This window comes from Scyliorhinus torazame, chromosome 1, assembly GCF_047496885.1.
Source record: "Scyliorhinus torazame isolate Kashiwa2021f chromosome 1, sScyTor2.1, whole genome shotgun sequence".
Lineage (NCBI taxonomy): Eukaryota > Metazoa > Chordata > Chondrichthyes > Carcharhiniformes > Scyliorhinidae > Scyliorhinus > Scyliorhinus torazame.
The window spans coordinates 5787501-5813257 of NC_092707.1; the positions used below are offsets into that span (position 1 = coordinate 5787501).

The 25757-nt window shown below is 54.7% G+C and overlaps 1 protein-coding gene across 2 annotated transcripts in view; it reads right to left on the minus strand.

Annotated features, from left to right (window-relative positions):
- Positions 1-496: 496 nt before the first annotated feature.
- arl6ip4 (ADP-ribosylation factor-like 6 interacting protein 4) overlaps positions 497-25757 on the minus strand; it is a 38606-nt gene continuing 13345 nt past the window's right edge. For both annotated transcript variants that reach the window (XM_072516092.1, XM_072516003.1), the window contains exons 2-5: positions 22732-23222; positions 16575-16692; positions 2228-2297; positions 497-673 (exon numbers count right to left, since the gene is read on the minus strand). In XM_072516092.1, coding sequence (XP_072372193.1) covers positions 614-673; positions 2228-2297; positions 16575-16692; positions 22732-23191 — 708 coding nt within the window. In that variant the 5' untranslated portion in view covers positions 23192-23222 and the 3' untranslated portion in view covers positions 497-613. The remainder of the gene's footprint in view (positions 674-2227; positions 2298-16574; positions 16693-22731; positions 23223-25757) is intronic.

Here is a 25757-nt window from a genome sequence, read left to right on the forward strand (position 1 = left end):
TTCTATGTTGTAATCTGGTCTGTCTGACTCCAGCCCCACAGCACTGTGGGTGACTCTTAAGTGCCCAATGAAACAGCGGATCAAACCGCTCGAGGCCAATTAGAGATGAGCATACCAAGCTGATTGAGGGATAAATGTTGGCCAGGACATTATAAAATGCTGTGGGATATTTTACATGCACCCAAACAGGCAAGCATGAGTCGAACAAGGCAGCACTCCTTTAGTACTGCATGTGGCAAAAATAATTGCGGCCCACTTACATGCAGAGACTGAGCTCAAATCTCAATTAATTGCCACAGCAACCATGACATCTCCATTTTCCCTCCTAATCACTTCAAGTAATTACATCCATTGGACTTACTTAAAGTATTTGCATCTGTGATTCACTAATAGTTTATAATTCTCTGTAAAACGGGACAATCAGCACAACCAAATTCAGTGACTGATTACAGTGTCATTAGCAAGATGAAAATTGACATTATTTTACAACAAATAATAAAACTGCAACGCAATTTATTAAAAGCTAATGAGAAGTCATCAAAAAAAATCATTCTAAATCGCAGCTTGCGTGAGAGTTGAAAACTGCAGTAATCCCAGAGACGGTCACCTCCTCTCATCTTTGATTCAGGCCCATTTTCACCTGGAAAGTGAATCCATCGCCCGTCGTCGACAGCTGCAAAACCAGAAAGTTATCGTCAGGTTGGCGACGCGAGGGTTAGATTCTCCCAATAGCTGGTAGTACTAAGACGAGGGACACCGATTTAAGATTTTGGACAAAATGTGGAAGAGGAATGTGAGGAAGAACCTTTTTTTTTTAACAGAATGAGTGTAATGGCCTGGAGCTTGCTGGCCTCAAGGATGTTTGTTACAACTGGAGTCAAATGATTTCAAAATAAGATTGGAGAGACACTTGTGGCTACATAGGCAGGTCAGGGGAATGGAACTGATTGTCTAAAGCAATCCAGACTTTTCTCTACAATTCCAATCAGATTCTATGGGAAGATTCCAGATGGGCCTTTAAACTCTCACTATCTTTTTCTCTCATGGGCGCACATACCCACAGACCCTTACACACATAGACCCACCAAAAAACATACCTATAGACGCTTACACCCACACAAGCCTATCTAAACACACCCTTACACACACACCCTATATAAACATACCCATAGGTCATTGTACACACTCCCTTATATAAAGACTGCCATAGACCTTTACATAAACGTGCACACGCCCCTACATAAACATACTGTCTCACAGAGACCCAGACTAAATTCCAATCTTGGGTGACTGTATCGAATTTTCACGTTCTCCCAGTGTCTGTGTGGGTCCAGAGGAGGTTCACAAGAATGATCCCTGGAATGAAGAGCTTGTCGTATGAGGAGCAGTTGAGGACTCTGGGTCTGTACTCGTTGGAGTTTAGAAGGATGAGGGGGGATCTTACTGAAACTTAGAGGATACTGCGAGGTCTGGATAGAGTGGACGTGGAGAGAATGTTTCCACTTGGAGGAAAAACTAGAACCAGAGGACACCATCTCAGGCTAAAGGGATGATCCTTTAAAATAGAGAGGAGGAGAAATTTCTTCAGCCAGAGGGTGGTGAATCTGTGGAACTCTTTGCTGCAGGAGGCTGTGGAGGCCAAATCACTGAGTGTCTTTAAGACAGAGATAGATAGGTTCTTGATTAATAAGGGATCAGGGAATATGGGGAGAAGGCAGGAGAATGGGGATGAGAAAAATCTCAGCCATGATTGAATGGTGGAGCAGACTCGATGGGCCGAGTGGCCTAATTCTGCTCCTATGTCTTATGGAGTCATGTAACCAAGATGATGAACAAAAACAGAGCAGACTCAAAGGGCTAAATTGGCCTCCTTCTGCATCACGGCTGCTGTCGTGAAGAGGATTTGTTGGCTGTTTGGGAGAGCAGGACTTCCACCCTCCCCTTGTTGACAATGTCCGCTTTGCTAAGTGCTACTTTGAAATAAAAGGGTGAGGAGATTCCCTGCAGCGGCTGCATCGCCTTTGGACAAGGACTGAATAAGGAACGTATTTGTGGGGATTGTGTAGCTGATTTCATCCCAGAATCTGATTAGAAGATAACTGTGGGAAACGTTACCATAAAATTAAAACAGTTTAAAGAATAAAAGATATCACCTGTAACCCAGTTTCCGTGGATGGTGATCCTCAAAATTTGACTCCGTACAATTCAAACTTGGAATTTTTTTTACCTTATTTATTTCTTTGTGTCTCTCCCTGCGAACAATTTCTTCCAGAACTTCACCATCACCTTTAATAATCCTGCAACGTCAGTTAAAATGCAAGTTAACATGTTTATGTAATTTTTAATCTTTTTATTTATCTAAAGTAACAAAATCAATATTATTACCACCATTAAAAACTACCAAAACAGGGCAGCACGGTGGTGCAGTAGTTAGCACTGCTGCCTCACGGCGCCGAGGTCCCAGGTTCGATCCCGGCTCTGGGTCACTGTCCGTGTGGAGTTTGCACATTCTCCCCGTGTTTGCGTGGGTCTCACCCCCACAACCCAAATGACGTGCAGGGTAGGTGGATTGGCCACGCTAAACTGCCCCTTAATTGGAAACAATTAATTGGGTGCTCTAAATTTATACATTTTTTAAAACTACCACAACTAAAATCTAGATCTGTAAAACATGGAGATCTGTTACGGAGTAAGTAAATGCTTACAGCTCAGGAAAAGCTAGGAGTGCTGCACTGTCGGAGGGACAGTGCTGAGGGAGTGCCGCACTGTCAGAGGGTCAGTACTGAGGGAGTGCCGCACTGTCAAGAGGGTCAGTACTGAGGGAGTGCTGCACTGTCAGAGGGTCAGTACTGACAGAGTGCTGCACTGTCAGAGGGTCAGTATTGAGGGAGTGCTGCACTGTCAGGGTCAGTACTGAGGGAGTGCTGCACTGTCAGAGGGTCAGTACTGAGGGAGTGCTGCACTGTCAGAGGGTCAGTACTGAGGGAGTGCTGCACTGTCAGAGGGTCAGTACAGGGGGAGTGCTGCGCTGTCAGGGTCAGTACTGAGGGAGTGCTGCACTGTCAGAGGATCAGTACTGACAGAGTGCTGCACTGTCAGAGGGTCAGTACTGACAGAGTGCTGCACTGTCAGAGGATCAGTACTGAGGGAGTGCTGCACTGTCAGGGTCAGTACTGAGGGAGTGCCGCACTGTCAGAGGGTCAGTACTGAGGGAGCGCCGCACTGTCAGAGGGTCAGTACTGAGGGAGTGCTGCACTGTCAGAGGGTCAGTACTGAGGGAGTGCTGCACTGTCAGAGGGTCAGTACTGAGGGAGTGCTGCACTGTCAGAGGGTCTGTACTGAGGGAGTGCTGCACTGTCAGAGGGTCAGTACTGAGGGAGTGCTGCACTGTCAGAGGGTCAGTACTGAGGGAGCGCCACACTGTCCGAGGGTCAGTACTGAGGGAGCGCCGCACTGTCCGAGGGTCAGTACTGAGGGAGTGCTGCACTGTCAGAGGGTCAGTACTGAGGGAGCGCCGCACTGTCAGAGGGTCCGTACTGAGGGAGTGCTGCACTATCAGAGGGTCCGTCCTGAGGGGGATCTGCTCTGTCAGAGGGTCAGTACTGAGGGAGCGCTGCACTGTCAGAGGGTCCGTACTGAGGGAGTGCTGCACTATCAGAGGGTCCGTCCTGAGGGGGATCTGCTCTGTCAGAGGGTCAGTACTGAGGGAGCGCTGCACTGTCAGAGGGTCCGTACTGAGGGAGTGCTGCACTATCAGAGTGTCCGTCCTGAGGGGGAGCCGCTCTGTCAGAGGGTCAGTACTGAGGGAACGCTGCACTGTCAGAGGGTCAGTACTGAGGGAGTGCCGCACTGTCAGAGGGTCAGTACTGAGGGAGTGCCGCACTGTCAGAGGGTCAGTACTGAGGGAGTGCCGCACTGTCAGAGGGTCAGTACTGAGGGAGTGCTGCACTGTCAGAGGGTCAGTACTGAGGGAGTAACGCACTGTCAGAGGGTCAGTACTGAGGGAGTGCCGCACTGTCAGAGGGTCAGTACTGAGGGAGTGCCGCTCCTTCAGAGGGTCAGTTCTGAGGGAGTGCCGCACTGTCAGAGGGTCAGTACTGAGGGAGTGCCGCACTGTCAGAGGGTCAGTACTGAGGGAGTGCTGTACTGTCAGAGGGTCCGTACTGAGGGAGTGCCGCACTGACAGAGGGTCATTACTGAGGGAGTGCTGCACTGTCAGAGGGTCAGTACTGAGGGAGTGCCGCACTGTCAGAGGGTCAGTACTGAGGGAGTGCCGCACTGTCAGAGGGTCAGTACTGAGGGAGTGCTGCACTGTCAGAGGGTCATTACTGAGGGAGTGCTGCACTGTCAGAGGGTCAGTACTGAGGGAGTGCTGCACTGTCAGAGGGTCAGTACTGAGGGAGTGCTGCACTGTCAGAGGGTCTGTACTGAGGGAGTGCTGCACTGTCAGAGGGTCAGTACTGAGGGAGTGCTGCACTGTCAGAGGGTCAGTACTGAGGGAGCGCCGCACTGTCCGAGGGTCAGTACTGAGGGAGCGCCGCACTGTCCGAGGGTCAGTACTGAGGGAGTGCTGCACTGTCAGAGGGTCAGTACTGAGGGAGCGCCGCACTGTCAGAGGTTCCGTACTGAGGGAGTGCTGCACTATCAGAGGGTCCGTCCTGAGGGGGATCTGCTCTGTCAGAGGGTCAGTACTGAGGGAGCGCTGCACTGTCAGAGGGTCCGTACTGAGGGAGTGCTGCACTATCAGAGTGTCCGTCCTGAGGGGGAGCCGCTCGGTCAGAGGGTCAATGCTGAGGGAACGCTGCACTGTCAGAGGGTCAGTACTGAGGGAGTGCCGCACTGTCAGAGGGTCAGTACTGAGGGAGTGCCGCACTGTCAGAGGGTCAGTACTGAGGGAGTGCCGCACTGTCAGAGGGTCAGTACTGAGGGAGTGCTGCACTGTCAGAGGGTCAGTACTGAGGGAGTGACGCACTGTCAGAGGGTCAGTACTGAGGGAGTGCCGCACTGTCAGAGGGTCAGTACTGAGGGAGTGCCGCTCTTTCAGAGGGTCAGTACTGAGGGAGTGCCGCACTGTCAGAGGGTCAGTACTGAGGGAGTGCCGCACTGTCAGAGGGTCAGTACTGAGGTAGTGCTGTACAGTCAGAGGGTCCGTACTGAGGGAGTGCCGCACTGACAGAGGGTCATTGCTGAGGGAGTGCTGCACTGTCAGAGGGTCAGTACTGAGGGAGTGCCGCACTGTCAGAGGGTCAGTACTGAGGGAGTGCCGCACTGTCAGAGGGTCAGTACTGAGGGAGTGCTGCACTGTCAGAGGGTCATTACTGAGGGAGTGCTGCACTGTCAGAAATGCTGTTAAACTGTGGTGCCATCGCCTCCTTGGTGGTGTAAAAGATTTGATGGTACTATGTCGGATAGGCAGTGCAGTTACTGGCCAATCTGTCTGATTGCTGCTGCTGTTTGTGGCAGGGGCTGTTTAGCACAGGGCTAAAGAGCTGGCTTTTGAAAGCAGACCAAGGCAGGCCAGCCGCACAGTTCGATTCCCATACCAGCCTCCGCGAACAGGTGCCGGAATGTGGAGACTAGGGGCTTTTCACCATAACTTCATTTGAAGCCTACTCGTGACAATAAGCGATTTTCATTTCATTTCAGTTCTCAAAATTAGCTTTTCAAAAATGTGTTCTTTCACAGGATGTGAGCTTCGTTAGACCAGCATTTGTTGCCCATCCCTAATTGCCCTCGAGAATGTGGTGGTGAGTTAACCGCTGCAGTCTGTGTGGTGTAGGTACACCCACAGTGCTGTCAGGGAGAGTTCCCGGATTTTGATCCAGCGACAGTGAAGGAACGGCGATATATTTCCCAGTCAGGATGGTGGTAGCACAGTGGTTAGCACTGTTGTTTCACAGCTCCAGGGTCCCAGGTTCAATTCCCGGCTTGGGTCACTGTCTGTGCGGAGTCTGCACGTTCTCCACGTGTCTGCGTGGGTTTCCTCCGGGTGCTCCGGTTTCCTCCCACAGTCCAAAGACGTGCAGGTTAGGTGGATTGGCCATGATAAATTGCCCTTAGTGACCAAAGGGGTTGAGTAGGGTTTCTGGGTTACAGGTGTGGGCTTAAGTGGGGTGTTCTTTCCAAGGGCCGGTACAGACTCGATGGGCCGAATGGCCTCCTTCTGCGATGTAAATTCTATGCTTGTGTGTGACTCGTGTTTCCTCCATTGCAACAGTAACTACACTTCATTGGCTGAACAACTGCTAGTTGTGAAAATATAAATGCAAGTCTTTTTTCCTTTCCTATCTCACAGTAATGTTTCAGATAAGTAGTGATAACACACGAGTCCCTCAAGTAGGATTCAGTGGTGTGGTGCATACCGCCACCAAGTGGAAGCACAGAGTTATTACAATTCTTTTCCTTTGAATGAAATATTCTCCCATAAGGATAATTATTTCCTTCAGCTAATTTTCCCGTATCCCATGGACTGCCTGAACATTTTTCACTGGTTGGTTGTTAATGGAAAGAAATCCCACACTTGTTGGGTTTCTGTGCCAAAGCCAATGATCTCTCTCTCTCTCGCGGGCAGCACCGGCCGTGTCTACACAACCTGGGACTGGAACAGTTCCAGAAAGTGATTCTCAGAAGGGTGTTTGGCGATGGGCGGTAACTGCTGCTGGTGCCTGCATCCCAGGAAGGAACAGTTCTGGAAGCAGGTGGAATCCTGGAATATAATTCTAAAATATGACATCAAATCGGAACACCAGCTGCTGTTATCCAAGAATCAAAGTGCAGCAGCGAAGCTCAAACCAATTATAGATATAATCCAACCCGATGATTTCAGTGTCTGCAACACTCTGTTTCCTCCATATACATTTGGATACAGTATTTTTGAAAAACATCTTATTGAAGGAATTTTTTATATATACACATTCACAAAAATACAAAAGCTAACAGGTAGCAAACGCCCCCCCACCACCCCACCGTGGACCCCCACCACCCCTCCCTCCCTGGACCCCCACCACCCCTCCCTCCCTGGACCCCCACCACCCCTCCCTCCCTGGACCCCCACCACCCCTCCCTCCCTGGACCCCCACCACCCCTCCCTCCCTGGACCCCCACCACCCCTCCCTCCCTGGACCCCCACCACCCCTCCCTCCCTGGACCCCCACCACCCCTCCCTGCATCCTCCCCAACCACTGCCCCCATTCACCCCTGGTCCCCCCGCCCCGCTGACGACTCCATACTCCTCACTGAAGGTGATAAACTTCTTCCATCCCACGAATGCCAAACTTAACTTTTTCCAAATGCAAAAATTCTGCCAGGTTGCTCCCCCATGCCCCGTTGGCGGCTCCGACTCCCGCCAACCCAACACAATCCGTCCCCGGGTTATCAGGGAGGCAAAGTCCAAGACATCGGCCTCCCTCTCCACCTGGACCCCCCGCACCTTCCGACACTCCAAACATCGCCACCTCCGGAGTCGGAGCTACCTCTACCCCAGAATCTTGGACGTTACATCTGAAAATCCCTTCCAAAACGTCCTCAACCTCGGACAATCCCAAAACATGTGCACATGGTTCGCTGCACCCCCCCCCCCCCCCAACACGGATCCTCCACCCCCGAAAAGAACCGACTCATCCTGGACACCGTCATGTGGGCTCTATGCACCACCTTAAACTGGATCAGACTTAGTCCAGCAACGGCGAGGACACATTCACCCTTCGTAGAGCTTCCCCCCACACTCTGACCCTCCAACGCTCCCCCCCACACTCTGACCCCCAACGTTCCCCCCCACACTCTGACCCCCAACGTTCCCCCCCACACTCTGACCCCCAACGCTTCCCCCCACACTCTGACCCCCCACACTCTGACCCCCAACGCTCCCCCCCAACTCCTCCTCCCACTTGCACCTGACCTCCCCAAATATGTCCGCAGACATGTCATCCTCAGACAGAAGCTTATCCTGCAGATCCGGGGCGGCAGCACTCGAAAGGATGGAACCTCCTTCCTTACAAAGTCCCTAACCAGCAGATACCTGAACCGATTCTCCTTTGGTAACTGGTCCGGCTCCTCGAGCTCTTCCAGATTTGCCAACTGTTCTCCTACGAGCAAATCCTGAAATACTCTATCCCCACCTGCTGCCATCAATGGAACCTCACATCCAACCCCACCGGTCTAAACCTATGATTCTCGCAAATCGGCATTCACAGCGACAAGTATTCCAATCCAAAGTGCTGTCGACACTGGTTCCAAACCCTCAGTGCTGACATGGAGTACCTGACTGGCGAGAACGGAAGGGGTGCCAGCAATAGACCCTCAAGCTGGTCCCTCTTCACGAGGCTGCCTCCATTCGCCCTCTAACCGACGCTCCTCCAATGTCCACTCCCCAGTGCCCACTCCCCGGTGCCCACTCCCCGGTGCCCACTCCCCGGTGTCCACTCCCCAGTGCCCCGGTGCCCACTCCCCGGTGCCCACTCCCCGGTGCCCACTCCCCGGTGCCCACTCCCCAGTGCCCCGGTGCCCACTCCCCGGTGCCCACTCCCCAGTGCCCCGGTGCCCACTCCCCGGTGCCCACTCCCCGGTGCCCCGGTGCCCACTCCCCAGTGCCCACTCCCCAGTGCCCACTCCCCAGTGCCCACTCCCCAGTGCCCACTCCCCAGTGCCCACTCCCCAGTGCCCACTCCCCAGTGCCCGGGTGCCCACTCCCCAGTGCCCACTCCCCAGTGCCCACTCCCCAGTGCCCACTCCCCAGTGCCCACTCCCCAGTGCCCACTCCCCAGTGCCCACTCCCCAGTGCCCACTCCCCAGTGCCCACTCCCCAGTGCCCACTCCCCAGTGCCCACTCCCCAGTGCCCACTCCCCAGTGTCCACTCCCCAGTGTCCACTCCGTAGCTATTGTGATGTTTGCTGCCCAGGAGGTTCTGGAATACAAACAAAAACTTCAGCAGCACCGACATCTTCACTGTCTGCACCCGCCCCGCCAAACACAATCTGCAGCCGCCCCGCCAAACATAATCTGCACACCGCCCCGCCCCGCCAAACACAATCTGCAGCCGCCCCGCCAAACACAATCTGCAGCCGCCCCGCCAAACACAATCTGCACCCGCCCCGCCAAACACAATCTGCACCCGCCCCGCCAAACACAAACTGCACCCGCCCCGCCAAACACAATCTGCACCCGCCCCGCCAAACACAATCTGCACCCGCCCCGCCAAACACAATCTGCACTCGCCCCGCCAAACACAATCTGCACACTGCCCCGCCCCGCCAAACACAATCTGCACTCGCCCCGCCAAACACAATCTGCACTCGCCCCGCCAAACACAATCTGCACCCGCCCCGCCAAACACAATCTGCACCCGCCCCGCCAAACACAATCTGCACCCGCCCCGCCAAACACAATCTGCACTCGCCCCGCCAAACACAATCTGCACCCGCCCCGCCAAACACAATCTGCACCCGCCCCGACAAACACAATCTGCACTCGCCCCGCCAAACACAATCTGCACCCGCCCCGACAAACACAATCTGCACCCACCCCGCCAAACACAATCTGCACCCGCCGTGCCAAACACAATCTGCACTTGCCCCGCCAAACACAATCTGCACTCGCCCCGCCAAACACAATCTGCACCCGCCCCGCCAAACACAATCTGCACCCACCCCGCCAAACACAATCTGCACCCACCCCGCCAAACACAATCTGCACTCGCCCCGCCAAACACAATCTGCACTCACCCCGCCCCGCCAAACACAATCTGCACTCGCCCCGCCAAACAAAATCTGCATTCGCCCCGCCAAACACAATCTACACCCGCCCCGCCAAACACAATCCGCACCCGCCCCGCCAAACACAATCTGCACCCGCCCCACCCCGCCAAACACAATCTGCACTCGCCCCGCCAAACACAATCTGCACTCGCCCCGCCAAACACAATCTGCACCCGCCCCGCCAAACACAATCTGCACCCACCCCACCCCACCAAACACAATCTGCACTCGCCTCGCCAAAAACAATCTCCACCCGCATCGCCAAACACAATCTGCACCCGCCTCGCCAAACACAATCTGCACCCGCCCCGCCAAACACAATCGGCACGCGCCCCGCCAAACACAATCTGCACTCGCCCCGCCAAACACAATCTGCACCCGCCCCGCCAAACACAATCTGTACCCGCCCAGCCCCGCCAAACACAATCTGCACCCGCCTCGCCAAACACAATCTGCACCCGCCCCGCCAAACACAATCTGCACCCGCCCCGCCAAACACAATCTGCACTCGCCCCGCCAAACACAATCTGCACCCGCCCCGCCAAACACAATCTGCACCCGCCCCGCCAAACACAATCTGCACCCGCCCCGCCAAACACAATCTGCACCCGCCCCGCCAAACACAATCTGCACCCGCCCCGCCAAACACAATCTGCACCCGCCCCGCCAAACACAATCTGCACTCGCCCCGCCAAACACAATCTGCACCCGCCCCGCCAAACACAATCTGCACCCGCCCCGCCAAACACAATCTGTACCCGCCCCGCCCCGCCAAACACAATCTGCACACGCCCTGCCAAACACAATCTGCACCCGCCCGCCAAACACAATCTGCACCCGCCCCACCAAACACACTCTGCACCCGCCCCGCCAAACACAATCTGCACCCGCACCGCCAAACACAATCTGCACTCGCCCCGCCAAACACAATCTGCACCCGCCCCGCCAAACACAATCTGCACCCGCCCCACCAAGCACAATCTGCACCCGCCCCGCCAAACACAATCTGCACCCGCCCCGCCAAACACAATCTGCACTCGCCCCGCCAAACACAATCTGCACCCGCCCCGCCAAACACAATCTGCACCCGCCCTGCCCCACCAAACACAATCTGCACTCGCCCCGCCAAACACAATCTGCACCCACCCCGCCAAACACAATCTGTACCCGCCCCGCCCCGCCAAACACAATCTGTACCCGCCCCGCCCCGCCAAACACAATCTGCACACGCCTTGCCAAACACAATCTGCACCCGCCCGCCAAACACAATCTGCACCCGCCCCACCAAACACAATCTGCACTCGCCCCGCCAAACACAATCTGCACCCGCCCCGCCAAACACAATCTGCACCCGCTCCGCCAAACACAATCTGCACCCGCCCCGCCAAACACAATCTGCACCCGCCCCGCCAAACACAATCTGCACCCGCCCCGCCAAACACAATCTGCACCCGCCCCGCCAAACACAATCTGCACTCGCCCCGCCAAACACAATCTGCACCCGCTCCGCCAAACACAATCTGCACCCGCTCCGCCAAACACAATCTGCACCCGCCCCGCCAAACACAATCTGCACTCGCCCCGCCAAACACAATCTGCACCCGCCCCGCCAAACACAATCTGCACCCGCCCCGCCAAACACAATCTGCACCCGCCCCGCCAAACACAATCTGCACTCGCTCCGACAAACACAATCTGCAGCCGCCTCGCCAAACACAATCTGCACTCGCTCCGCCAAACACAATCTGCACTCGCCCCGCCAAACACAATCTGCAGCCGCCTCGCCAAACACAATCTGCACTCGCCCCGCCAAACACAATCTGCACCCGCCCCGCCAAACACAATCTGCACCCGCCCCACCAAACACAATCTGCACCCGCCCCGCCAAACACAATCTGCACCCGCCCCGCCAAACACAATCTGCACCCGCCCCGCCAAACACAATCTGCACCCGCCCCGCCAAACACAATCTGCACCCGCCCCGCCAAACACAATCTGCACTTGCCCCGCCAAACACAATCTGCACTCGCCCCGCCAAAGACAATCTGCACTCGCCCCGCCAAAGACAATCTGCACTCGCCCCGCCAAAGACAATCTGCACCCGCCCCGCCAAACACAATCTGCACCCGCCTCGCCAAACACAATCTGCACCCGCCCCACCAAACACAATCTGCACTCGCTCCGCCAAACACAATCTGCACTCGCCCCGCCAAACACAATCTGCACCCGCCCCGCCAAACACAATCTGCACCCGCCCCGCCAAACACAATCTGCACCCGCCCCGCCAAACACAATCTGCACCCGCCCCACCAAACACAATCTGCACTCGCTCCGCCAAACACAATCTGCACCCGCCCCGCCAAACACAATCTGCACCCGCCCCGCCAAACACAATCTGCACTCGCTCCGCCAAACACAATCTGCACTCGCCCCGCCAAACACAATCTGCACCCGCCCCGCCAAACACAATCTGCACCCGCCCCGCCAAACACAATCTGCACTCGCCCCGCCAAACACAATCTGCACCCGCCCCGCCAAACACAATCTGCACCCGCCCCGCCCCGCCAAACACAATCTGCACCCGCCCCGCCAAACACAATCTGCACCCGCCCCACCAAACACAATCTGCACCCGCCCCACCAAACACAATCTGCACTCGCCCCGCCCCGCCAAACACAATCTGCACCCGCCCAGCCAAACACAATCTGCACCCGCCCCGCCAAACACAATCTGCATTCGCCCCGCCAAACACAATCTGCACCCGCCTCGCCAAACACAATCTGCACCCGCCCCACCAAACACAATCTGCACTCGCTCCGCCAAACACAATCTGCACTCGCCCCGCCAAACACAATCTGCACCCGCCCCGCCAAACACAATCTGCACCCGCCCCGCCAAACACAATCTGCACCCGCCCCGCCAAACACAATCTGCACCCGCCCCACCAAACACAATCTGCACTCGCTCCGCCAAACACAATCTGCACCCGCCCCGCCAAACACAATCTGCACCCGCCCCGCCAAACACAATCTGCACTCGCTCCGCCAAACACAATCTGCACTCGCCCCGCCAAACACAATCTGCACCCGCCCCGCCAAACACAATCTGCACCCGCCCCGCCAAACACAATCTGCACTCGCCCCGCCAAACACAATCTGCACCCGCCCCGCCAAACACAATCTGCACCCGCCCCGCCCCGCCAAACACAATCTGCACCCGCCCCGCCAAACACAATCTGCACCCGCCCCACCAAACACAATCTGCACCCGCCCCACCAAACACAATCTGCACTCGCCCCGCCCCGCCAAACACAATCTGCACCCGCCCAGCCAAACACAATCTGCACCCGCCCCGCCAAACACAATCTGCATTCGCCCCGCCAAACACAATCTGCACCCGCCCCGCCAAACGCAATCTGCACCCGCCCCGCCAAACGCAATCTGCACTCGCCCCGCCAAACACAATCTGCACTCGCCCCGCCAAACACAATCTGCATTCGCCCCGCCAAACACAATCTGCACCCGCCCCGCCAAACGCAATCTGCACTCGCCCCGCCAAACACAATCTGCACCCGCCCCGCCAAACACAATCTGCACCCGCCCCGCCAAACACAATCTGCACTCGCCCCGCCAAACACAATCTGCACTCGCCCCGCCAAACACAATCTGCACCCCCCCCCCCCCCAAAAGCCAGTCCACCACCTACAAGGCACAAGTCAGGAGTGTGAGGGAAAACTCTCCACTTGCCTGGATGAGCGCAGCTCCAACAACACTCAAGAAGCTCAACAGCATCCAGGACAAAGCAGCCCCGCTTGATTGGCACCCCATCCATTAAAAGTGGCAGCCGTGTGTACCATCTACAAGGTGCATTGCAGCAACTCACCAAGGGTCCTTCGACAGCACCTTCCAAATTCATGACCACTACCATCTAGGACAAGAGCAGCAGATACCTGGGAACCCCACCACCTGGAGATTCCCCTCCAAGTCACTCACCATCCTGACTTGAAAATATATCGCTATTCCATCACTGTCACTGGGGCAAAATCGCTCCCTAACAGCATTGTGGGTAGTCTTACAACACACAGACGGCAGCAGTTTAGAAGACAATTCGCCATTGCCTGCTGAAGGCCAATTGGGCGGCATAGTGGATAGCACTGTTGCTTCACAGCGCCAGGGTCCCAGGTTCGATTCCCGGCTTGGGTCACTGTCTGTGCGGAGTCTGCACATTCTCCCCGTGTCTGCGTGGGTTTCTTCCGGGTGCTCCGGTTTCCTCCCACAGTCCAAAGACGTGCAGGTTAGTTGGATTGGCCATAATAAATTGCCCTTAGTGCCCAAAAAAGGTTAGTTGGGGTTACGGGGGATAGGGTGGAAGTGAGGGCTTAAATGGGTCGGTGCAGACTCGATGGGCCGGATGGCCTCCTTCTGCACCCTATGTACCCGAACAGGCGCCGGAGTGTGGCGACTAGGGGCTTTTCACAGTAACTTCATTGCAGTGTTAATGTAAGCCTGCTTGTGACAATAATAAAGATTATTAGGAGTGGACAATAAATGCCGGCCTGGTCCGCAATGCCCACACCCCTGGTCCGCAATGCCCACACCCCTGGTCCGCAATGCCCACACCCCGGTCCGCAATGCCCACACCCCTGGTCCGCAATGCCCACACCCCGGTCCGCAATGCCCACACCCCTGGTCCGCAATGCCCACACCCCGGTCCGCAATGCCCACACCCCTGGTCCGCAATGCCCACACCCCTGGTCCGCAATGCCCACACCCCTGGTCCGCAATGCCCACACCCCAAGAATGAATGAAATAAAAAATCTAAAATAATTTACAGTGAGCTAACGAATTCTGCAAATGACATTCAGATTGCAAGTAGAACTTTATGAATAGCTTTCATTGGCATAGCGCCTTTAAAGAGGCGGAACCGTAGTGTGGTGGTTAGCACTGCTGCCTCACTGCGCCGAGGACCCGGGTTCGAATCCCGGCCCTGGGTCACTGTCCGTGTGGAGTTTGCCCATTCTCCCCGTGTCTGCGTGGGTTTCGCCCCCACAACCCAAAGATGTGCAGGTAGGTGGATTGGCCGCGCTAAATTGCACCTTCATTGGAAAAACATTATTGGGCACTTTAAATTTACAAAAAAAATACAAAGCACCTCTTGCAACTTGCGGACCCAAAGCACTTTACATACACATGAGAGGGTGGACGGGGCCTGGGAAGACAGCACTGCACCCGTGCACCTCCCCTCGGTACTGCACTGCACTGTGCCTCCCCTCAGTACTGCACTGCACCCGTGCACCTCCCCTCAGTACTGCACTGCACCCGTGCACCTCCCCTCCGTACTGCACTGCACACGTGCACCTCTCCTCAGTACTGCACTGCACCTCCCCTCAGCACTGCACTGCACCCGTGCACCTCCCCTCAGTACTGCACTGCACGCGTGCACCTCCCCTCCGTACTGCACTGCACTGCACCTCTCCTCAGTACTGCACTGCACCCGTGCACCTCCCCTCAGTACTGCACTGCACCTGTGCACCTCCCCTCCGTACTGCACTGCACCCGTGCACCTCTCCTCAGTACTGCACTGCACCTCTCCTCAGTACTGCACTGCACCCGTGCACCTCCCCTCAGTACTGCACTGCACCTCTCTTCAGCACTGCACCCATGCACCTCTCCTCAGCACTGCACTGCACCCGTGCACCTCCCCTCCGTACTGCACTGCACACGTGCACCTCTCCTCAGTACAGCACTGCACCCGTGCACCTCCCCTCAGTACTGCACTTGGGAATGCTGACCTAGATTATGGGCTCAATTCCCCGGGATGGGACTTTCTGACTCGAGAAGTGAGTGCTATCCTCGCTGACATAGCTGAGAAGTGTTTCCAGGTAACTACATCTTTAAAGGTCGGTACTGATGAGATGTGCACGACCCAGCTCCTGCTCATCAGGAAAACAGTCCAGAAAACAAAATAAACAAATTTTATTCAAAGTATCCTCCATTCAATTTGCAAAAAAAATGCATACACAAAACTCAATTTGTTGTAAAATGTGCTGTGATGTCAGTAAGATCCAGAGCAATTGCCATGGAGACAATGACGGTTGTGATTCTGAACCAACTTGAGGCTGATCGAATCTGTGTAACACTCCCACGCTCTGAGGAAACTGCGTTTAGCACCGTTACACCCAACATCATCAGGTCAGTCACTGTGAATCTTCAAAAATATTGGAAGTTTTAAAATGTCAACGGTAATTTTATTAATATCTATTTGTGGACACGGAAGATATTTTGAATGGAAAGTATCTCCCATCGATTTAATTTCCCAGCAAACTTCAATTTGTTTCTTGTTTCCTATTATTTTTCCTCCGTTCTAATGGCTCTATTTATTCAAGGATGGAAGTTAAATTTTTTACGTGAGATATTTTGTCAGAATTTAACTGATTTACTAAACTAAATATTTCCAGAAGTTAAAAGCAAATTACTGCGGCTGCTGGAATCTGAAACAAAAACAGAGAATCCTGGACAATCTCAGCAGGTCTGACAGCCTCTGTGGGGAGAGAAGGGAGCTGACATTTCCAGTCTGGACCAGTCTCTTGGTATCTGATCATAAACTTATTTCCCCATTAATCTATTTGTATTAGTCTTTACCCAATTAAACCTTGACGTACTCAGTGTTTCTGCCGCTCCAGCATTCTCATTTTAACACAGTAAAAACAGGTTTTAAACTGAATTGAAGTTGGTTAGATGTAGTTTGTACTGATGAGCTTGCTAACCTCCCAAGCCTCACAAATACTACACGTGCGCATCAGGTTAATCCAATGACTGTACCTTGATCTCCCCGTCTCAGGATCCACCACTCGCCGGACCACACTTTGTCTGGCATCCCACTCCTCTCTTGTCATTGGTCGTAGGGCCTGAATTCGAGCTTTCTGTTCATCTGTAACATCTGAAAGGTTGGCACATGTTATAGCACCTGTGTGTGGTAACAAGGTACACCTGTGTGTGGTAACAAGGTACACCTGTGTGCGGTAACAGGGCATACCGGTGTGTGGTAACAGGGCACACCTGTGTGTGGTAACAGGGCACACCTGTGTGTAGTAACAGGGCACACCTGTGTGTAGTAACAGGGCACACCGGTGTGTGGTAACAGGGCACACCGGTGTGTGGTAACAGGGCACACCGGTGTGTGGTAACAGGGCACACCTGTGTGTGGTAACAGGGCACACCGGTGTGTGGTAACAGGGCACACCGGTGTGTGGTAACAGGGCACACCTGTGTGTGGTAACAGGGCACACCTGTGTGTGGTAACAGGGCACACCTGTGTGGGGTAACAGGTCACACCTGTGTGTGGTAACAGGGCACTCCTCTGTGTGGTAACAAGACACACCTGTGTGTGGTAACAAGACACACCTGTGTGTGGTAACAGGGCACACCTTGGTGCGGTAACAAGGCACACCTGTGTGCGGTAACAGGGCACACCTGTGTGCGGTAACAGGGCACACCTGTGTGCGGTAACAGGGCACACCTGTGTGCGGTAACAAGGCATACCGGTGTGTGGTAACAGGGCACACCTGTGCGCGGTAACAGGGCACACCTGTGTTTGGTAATAGGGCACACCTGTGTGCGGTAACAAGACACACCTGTGTGCGGTAACGGGGCACACCTGTGTGCGGTAACGGGGCACACCTGTGTGCGGTAACGGGGCACACCTGTGTGCGGTAACGGGGCACACCTGTGTGCGGTAACAGGGCACACCTGTGTGCGGTAACAGGGCATACCTGTGTGTGGTAACAGGGCACACCTGTGTGTGGTAACAGGGCACACCTGTGTGTGGTAACAGGGCACACCTGTGTGTGGTAACAGGGCACACCTGTGTGTGGTAACAGGGCACACCTGTGGCTTGCACATGGCATATCTTTTACTGCCTATTTTCCCGCCCCCTGCTTTAAAGACTGAAAAAATGTAACATGTAACAGTTGACTTTTCTCTCTGCTCAGCGGAGTGTGTAATGTGTGATTGAAGAGAAACATTAAGCTCAAAGCATTAGGGAAAGGGACAGTAAAAGGAAGGGCTTTGAAGAATTCTGGTTGCGGAGAGGGAGGTGGATAATTACTGGCAATTAAAAGTAATGCTGTCTTTTATTAATTTTTGTTATTCACTTGTGGGATGAGTTCCTGGTGAAGGCAGCAGCACTCGTCCTTCCCCAGCGGCTCGAAGAATTTGGTGAGTCACCAAATTGAACCAGTAGCAGTTTGACATAACTGAGGGATGGTTCAGCTCCTTCAGAAGGCGAGTTAGTCAGCAATGATGGTTTCGATCTCAGCCACAGCGACCCCAGGGGGGTAAGGGACGCATGTTTCCTGTCCGAAAGGATCAGCGTGAACCAGTTGGATCCTTTTATCAGGTTTTTTAAAAATCCCAAAATCAATTCTCAGTCTGCCTCGTTCTGCCCTCAAACCCTCAGGATTATTTATCCAGTCACCCCACATTCCTGATCCCTCTGTTAGTCACAGTGTTTTTTGTTACTGATATTGCATCTCCTGCCTCTGACCTTCCTCAGGAGGAGATTGGATATTCTCTGTGAATTTCTCCGAGACAGATCGGGAACATTTCCCCACATTTTATTCTTCCCTTCAGTCAGACACTTGTTTTGTACAGCTCTCTCTCCCTCTCGATGTCCCCCCCGCCCGCTACCCCCCACCCGCTATTGTACAGTAAGAAGTCTTACAACAGGAGGTTAAAGTCCAACAGGTTTGTTTGGAGTCACTAGCTTTCGGAGTGTCGCTCCTTCATCACTCACCTGAATGCTAGTGACTCCAAATAAACCTGTTGGACTTTAACCTGGTACTCTAAAACGTCTTACTGTGCCCACCCCAGTAACGCCTGCATAGATTATGATAGAAGTTACAGTGTAGGAGGCCATTCGGCCCATTGAGTCTGCACCGGCTCTTGGAAAGAGCATCCCACCCAAGGTCAACACCCCCACCCTAGCCCCATAACCCAGTAACCCCACCCAACACTAAGGGCAATTTTGGACACTAAGGGCAATTTAGCGTGGCCAATCCACCTAACCTGCACATCTTTGGACTGTGGGAGGAAACCGGAGCACCCGGAGGAAACCCACGCAGACACGGAGAGGATGTGCAGACTCCGCACAGACAGTGACCCAAGCCGGGAATCGAACCTGGGACCCTGGAGCTGTGAAGCAACAGTGCTAACCACAATGCTACCGTGCTGCCTTGTAATCTCCACATCGCTATACAGCTCTCTCTTTCTTCTCCCGCCCTGCTATTGTACAGCTCTCTCCCCGCCCTGCTATTGTACAGCTCTCTCCCCCCCCTGCTATTGTACAGCTCTCTTCGCACCCCGCCCTGCTATTGTACAGCTCTCTCCCCCCCTGCTATTGTACAGCTCTCTCTCCCCCCCCCTGCTATTGTACAGCTCTCTCGCCCCCCTGCTATTGTACAGCTCTCTCGCCCCCTGCTATTGTACGGCTCTCTCGCCCCCTGCTATTGTACAGCTCTCTCACCCCCCCCCCCGCTATTGTACAGCTCTCTCACCCTCCTGCTATTGTACAGCTCTCTCTCCCTCCCCCTGCTATTGTACAGCTCTCTCTCCCTCCCCCCTGCTATTGTACAGCTCTCTCACCCCCCTGCTATTGTACAGCTCTCTCCCCCCCTGCTATTGTACAGCTCTCTCTCCCTCCCCCCTGCTATTGTACAGCTCTCTCACCCCCCTGCTATTGTACAGCTCTCTCCCCCCCTGCTATTGTACAGCTCTCTCTCCCTCCCCCCTGCTATTGTACAGCTCTCTCCCCCCCCTGCTATTGTACAGCTCTGTCCCCGCCCCCTGCTATTGTACAGCTCTCTCCCCCCCCTGCTATTGTACAGCTCTCTCTCCCTCCCCCCTGCTATTGTACAGCTCTCTCACCCCCCCCTGCTATTGTACAGCTCTCACCCCCCCCTGCTATTGTACAGCTCTCCCCCCCCCCTGCTATTGTACAGCTCTCTCTCCCCCCCTGCTATTGTACAGCTCTCTCTCGCCCCCCCCCCCGCTATTGTACAGCTCTCTCTCCCCCCCCCCTGCTATTGTACAGCTCTCCCCCCACCCTGCTATTGTACAGCTCTCTCCCCCCCCTGCTATTGTACAGCTCTCTCTCCCCCCCCTGCTATTGTACAGCTCTCTCCCCCCCCCTGCTATTGTACAGCTCTCTCACCCCCCCCCCTGCTATTGTACAGCTCTCACCCCCCCTGCTATTGTACAGCTCTCCCCCCCCCTGCTATTGTACAGCTCTCTCTCCCCCCCTGCTATTGTACAGCTCTCTCACCCCCCTGCTATTGTACAGCTCTCTCCCCCCCTGCTATTGTACAGCTCTCCCCCCCCCTGCTATTGTACAGCTCTCTCCCCCCCCTGCTATTGTACAGCTCTCTCCCCCCCTGCTATTGTACAGCTCTCTCTCCCCCCCTGCTATTGTACAGCTCTCTCACCCCCCTGCTATTGTACAGCTCTCTCCCCCCCTGCTATTGTACAGCTCTCTCTCCCTCCCCCCTGCTATTGTACAGCTCTCTCACCCCCCCCTGCTATTGTACAGCTCTCACCCCCCCCTGCTATTGTACAGCTCTCCCCCCCCCTGCTATTGTACAGCTCTCACCCCCCCTGCTATTGTACAGCTCTCCCCCCCCCTGCTATTGTACAGCTCTCCCCCCCCGCTATTGTACAGCTCTCTCCCCCCCCTGCTATTGTACAGCTCTCTCCCCCCCTGCTATTGTACAGCTCTCTCTCCCCCCCTGCTATTGTACAGCTCTCTCCCCCCCTGCTATTGTACAGCTCTCTCCCCCCCCCTGCTATTGTACAGCTCTCTTCCCCCCCCTGCTATTGTACAGCTCTCCCCCCCCTGCTATTGTACAGCTCTCTCCCCCCCCTGCTATTGTACAGCTCTCTCACCCCCCCCCTGCTATTGTACAGCTCTCTCACCTCCCCCGCTATTGTACAGCTCTCTCCCCCCCCTGCTATTGTACAGCTCTCTCTCCCTCCCCCCTGCTATTGTACAGCTCTCTCACCCCCCCTGCTATTGTACAGCTCTCTCTCTTCCCCCCCCCTGCTATTGTACAGCTCTCTTCCCCCCCCCGCTATTGTACAGCTCTCTCCCCCCCTGCTATTGTACAGCTCTCTCTCCCCCCCCCCCGCTATTGTACAGCTCTCTCCCCGCCCCCTGCTATTGTACAGCTCTCTCTCCCCCCCTGTTATTGTACAGCTCTCTCTCCCCGCCCTGCTATTGTACAGCTCTCCCCCCCCCCCCACTATTGTACAGCTCTCTCCCCCCCCCTGCTATTGTACAGCTCTCTCCCCCCCTGCTATTGTACAGCTCTCTCTCCCCGCCCTGCTATTGTACAGCTCTCTCACCCCCCCTGCTATTGTACAGCTCTCTCTCCCCGCCCTGCTATTGTACAGCTCTCTCACCCCCCCTGCTATTGTACAGCTCTCTCTCCCCGCCCTGCTATTGTACAGCTCTCTCTCCCCCCCCCCCGCTATTGTACAGCTCTCCCCCCCCCCCCGCTATTGTACAGCTCTCTCCCCCCCCTGCTATTGTACAGCTCTCTCCCCCCCTGCTATTGTACAGCTCTCTCTCCCCGCCCTGCTATTGTACAGCTCTCTCACCCCCCCTGCTATTGTACAGCTCTCTCTCCCCGCCCTGCTATTGTACAGCTCTCTCTCCCCCCCCCCCCTGCTATTGTACAGCTCTCACCCCCCCTGCTATTGTACAGCTCTCCCCCCCCCTGCTATTGTACAGCTCTCTCCCCCCCCTGCTATTGTACAGCTCTCTCCCCCCCTGCTATTGTACAGCTCTCTCTCCCCCCCTGCTATTGTACAGCTCTCTCCCCCCCCTGCTATTGTACAGCTCTCTTCCCCCCCCCTGCTATTGTACAGCTCTCTTCCCCCCCCTGCTATTGTACAGCTCTCCCCCCCCTGCTATTGTACAGCTCTCTCCCCCTCCTGCTATTGTACAGCTCTCTCACCCCCCCCTGCTATTGTACAGCTCTCTCACCTCCCCCGCTATTGTACAGCTCTCTCCCCCCCCTGCTATTGTACAGCTCTCTCTCCCTCCCCCCTGCTATTGTACAGCTCTCTCACCCCCCCTGCTATTGTACAGCTCTCTCTCTTCCCCCCCCCTGCTATTGTACAGCTCTCTTCCCCCCCCCGCTATTGTACAGCTCTCTCCCCCCTGCTATTGTACAGCTCTCTCTCCCCCCCCCGCTATTGTACAGCTCTCTCCCCGCCCCCTGCTATTGTACAGCTCTCTCTCCCCCCCTGTTATTGTACAGCTCTCTCTCCCCGCCCTGCTATTGTACAGCTCTCCCCCCCCCCGCTATTGTACAGCTCTCTCCCCCCCCTGCTATTGTACAGCTCTCTCCCCCCCTGCTATTGTACAGCTCTCTCTCCCCGCCCTGCTATTGTACAGCTCTCTCACCCCCCCTGCTATTGTACAGCTCTCTCTCCCCGCCCTGCTGTTGTACAGCTCTCTCTCCCCCCCCCCCCCCCCCCCCGCTATTGTACAGCTCTCTCCCCGCCCCCTGCTATTGTACAGCTCTATCCGCCTCCCCGCTATTGTACAGCTCCCTCTCGATGCATAGCTCTCTCTCTCTCCTCCCCCCTCTGCTGTTGCACACCTCTCACTTTCCCTTTCTCTGGAAGCTCAGTCAAGAACTGATCAAAGTTGTCGCTGTTGGGAGTTGGCCAGTTTACAGATATTGCTGAGACTGGTCACCATTGTTTAGGATTTGGTGCATTTAAAATTTAAAACAGAAATAGAATCCAAGAACTGTGAGTTCAACTGGGACAGGCCTGAGCTCAATCTCAGCCTTGAGCTGTGTGGGTGGGAACACATTGCAACAGAAACTAATTCACCTTTCACTATTTGTCCAATTTTAACTGTTAATCTCTTGAAACAAATAAGAGCAGAGGTTTCAGTGAGAATGACGTTTACCTAGTTCAGTCTGTTGCTCTACCAAACTCCCAGTCATCCCCACAGCTGGGATTCTCGCATCCAGCGGGGTTTCACTCGTCATTTTCATTTTCTTCTTCAGTTTCTTTTTCTCCTTTTTTCTCCTCTTCTTTCTCTTTCGGTCTTTGGCTTTCCTTTTTTTTGAGCTGTGACTCCTTTTTTTGTGCCTTTCTTCCCCCGACGACGGGTGTGATGAAGACGAGGAGCTGGATGAAGACGAGGAGCTGGATGAAGACGAGGAGCTGGATGAAGAGGGCGAATCGCGTTTCCTGTTAACTTTCATTTGTGTTATTCTCTGGTCCTTGCTGGGTACCGAGCTTTGGGGATGTTTACGCAAAGTTGATGGGCTTTCGCTGCGGCAACGATTCCTTTTCATCTTTCCCTCTTGGTGTTTTACTTCCCTCCTGTTTCTCAAATCCTCTCTCGAACCACTGCGACCCATTTTAGTTTGTTCCGAAGATTATACAAAACATCTAAAAGAAAGATGCAGCATTATCAATCACCACCTCATTTCATAGGTCAGAAAAAGAGCAAGGTCGTCTTACTGCAGCTGTATGGGGCTTAGTGAGACCACGCTTGGAGTATTGTGGGCAGTTCTGGTCTCCTTATCTAAAGAAGGGTATATTTGCCATAGAACGAGTGCAGCAAAGGTTTACCAGACTGATTCCTGGGATTGGAGGATTGCTACATGAGGAGAGATTGGGCTAAACACATCTGCATTCACCGCAATTATTGTGACCGGGCCGAATAAACTGGATGCAGGAATGTTGTTTCCCTCTCCCCTGGGGAGCCGGGAGGGGGGTGTCTAGAACCAGGGGGTCACAGTCTCAGGCTGCAGGGTAGCCAATTTAGGACAGAGATGAGAAGAAATTTCTTCATTCAGTGGGTGGTGAACGTAATAATAATAATCTTTATTTGTGTCACAAGTAGGCTGACATTATCACTGCCATGAAATTACTGTGAAAAGCCCCTAGTCGCCACATTCCGGCACCTGTTCGGGTACACAGACGGAGAATTCAGAATGTCCAATTCACCTAACCTGCACGTCTTTGGACAGTGGGAGGAAACCGGAGCGCCCGGAGGAAACCCACGCAGACACGGGGAGAACGTGCAGACTCCGCACAGTGACCCAAGCCGGGAATCGAACCTGGGACCCTGGGGCTGTGAAGGAACTGTGCTAACCACAGTGCTATAATAGTGAATTGGCTAGCTAACAGGAAATAGAGTGGGCATGAACGGGTCATTTTCTGGGGGTTGGCAGGATGTGCCACAGAGATCACAACTTTTTACAATTTATATAAATGACTTGGATGACAGGACTGAAGGTACGCGGGTAAGTGAGCACTTCACACAACCCAAATGGATTCCCGATATTTCATATTTACCCACATTATACTCCATTTGCCAAATACGTAACCTCGATTTTTCCCTTTCTAGCCTCCTTAGAGGGTCAGTACTGAGGGAGTGCTGCACTGTCAGAGGGTCAGTACTGAGGGAGTGCTGCACTGTCAGAGGGTCAGTACTGAGGGAGTGCTGCACTGTCAGAGGGTCAGTGCTGAGGGAGTGCTGCACTGTCAGTGGGTCAGTACTGAGAGAGTGCCGCACTGTCAGAGGGTCAGTACTGAGGGAGTGCTGCGCTGTCACAGGGTCAGTACTGAGGGAGTGCCGCACTGTCAGAGGGTCAGTACTGAGGGAGTGCTGCACTGTCAGAGGGTCAGTACTGAGGGAGTGCCGCACTGTCAGAGAGTCAGTACTGAGGGAGTGCCGCACTGTCAGGGGGTCAGTACTGAGGGAGTGCCGCACTGTCAGGGGGTCAGTACTGAGGGAGTGCCGCACTGTCAGAGGGTCAGTACTGAGGGAGTGCCGCACTGTCACAGAGTCAGTACTGAGGGAGTGCTGCACTGTCAGAGGGTCAGTACTGAGGGAGTGCCGCACTGTCAGAGGGTCAGTACTGAGGGAGTGCTGCACTGTCAGATGGTCAGTACTGAGGGAGTGCTGCACTGTCAGAGGGTCAGTACTGAGGGAGTGCTGCACTGTCAGAGGGTCAGTACTGAGGGAGTGCCGCACTGTCAGAGGGTCAGTGCTGAGGGTGTGCCGCACTGTCAGAGGGTCAGTACTGAGGGAGTTCCGCACTGTCAGAGGGTCAGTACTGAGGGAGTGCCGCACTGTCAGAGGGTCAGTACTGAGGGAGTGCCGCACTGTCAGAGGGTCAGTACTGAGGGTGTGCTGCACTGTCAGAGGGTCAGTACTGAGGGAGTGCTGCACTGTCAGAGGGTCAGTACTGAGAGAGTGCCGCACTGTCAGAGGGTCAGTACTGAGGGAGGCCCCACTGTCAGAGGGTCAGTATTGAGGGAGTGCTGCACTGTCAGAGGGTCAGTACTGAGGGAGTGCCGCACTGTCAGAGGGTCAGTACTGAGGGAGTGCCGCACTGTCAGAGGGTTAGTACTGAGGGAGTGCTGCACTGTCAGAGGGTCGGCACTGAGGGAGTGCCGCACTGTCAGAGGGTCAGTACTGAGGGAGTGCCGCACTGTCAGAGGGTCAGTACTGAGGGAGTGCCGCACTGTCAGAGGGTCAGTACTGAGGGAGTGCCGCACTGTCAGAGGGTCAGTACTGAGGGAGTGCTGCACTGTCAGAGGGTCAGTACTGAGGGAGTGCCGCACTGTCAGAGGGTCAGTACTGAGGGAGTGCCGCACTGTCAGAGGGTCAGTACTGAGGGAGTGCTGCACTGTCAGAGGGTCAGTACTGAGGGAGTGCCGCACTGTCAGAGTGTCAGTACTGAGGGAGTGCTGCACTGTCAGAGAGTCAGTACTGAGGGAGTGCCGCACTGTCAGAGGGTCAGTACTGAGGGAGTGCTGCACTGTCAGAGAGTCAGTACTGAGGGAGAGCTGCACTGTCAGAGGGTCAGTACTGAGGGAGTGCTGCACTGTCAGAGAGTCAGTACTGAGGGAGTGCCGCACTGTCAGAGGGTCAGTACTGAGGGAGTGCTGCACTGTCAGAGAGTCAGTACT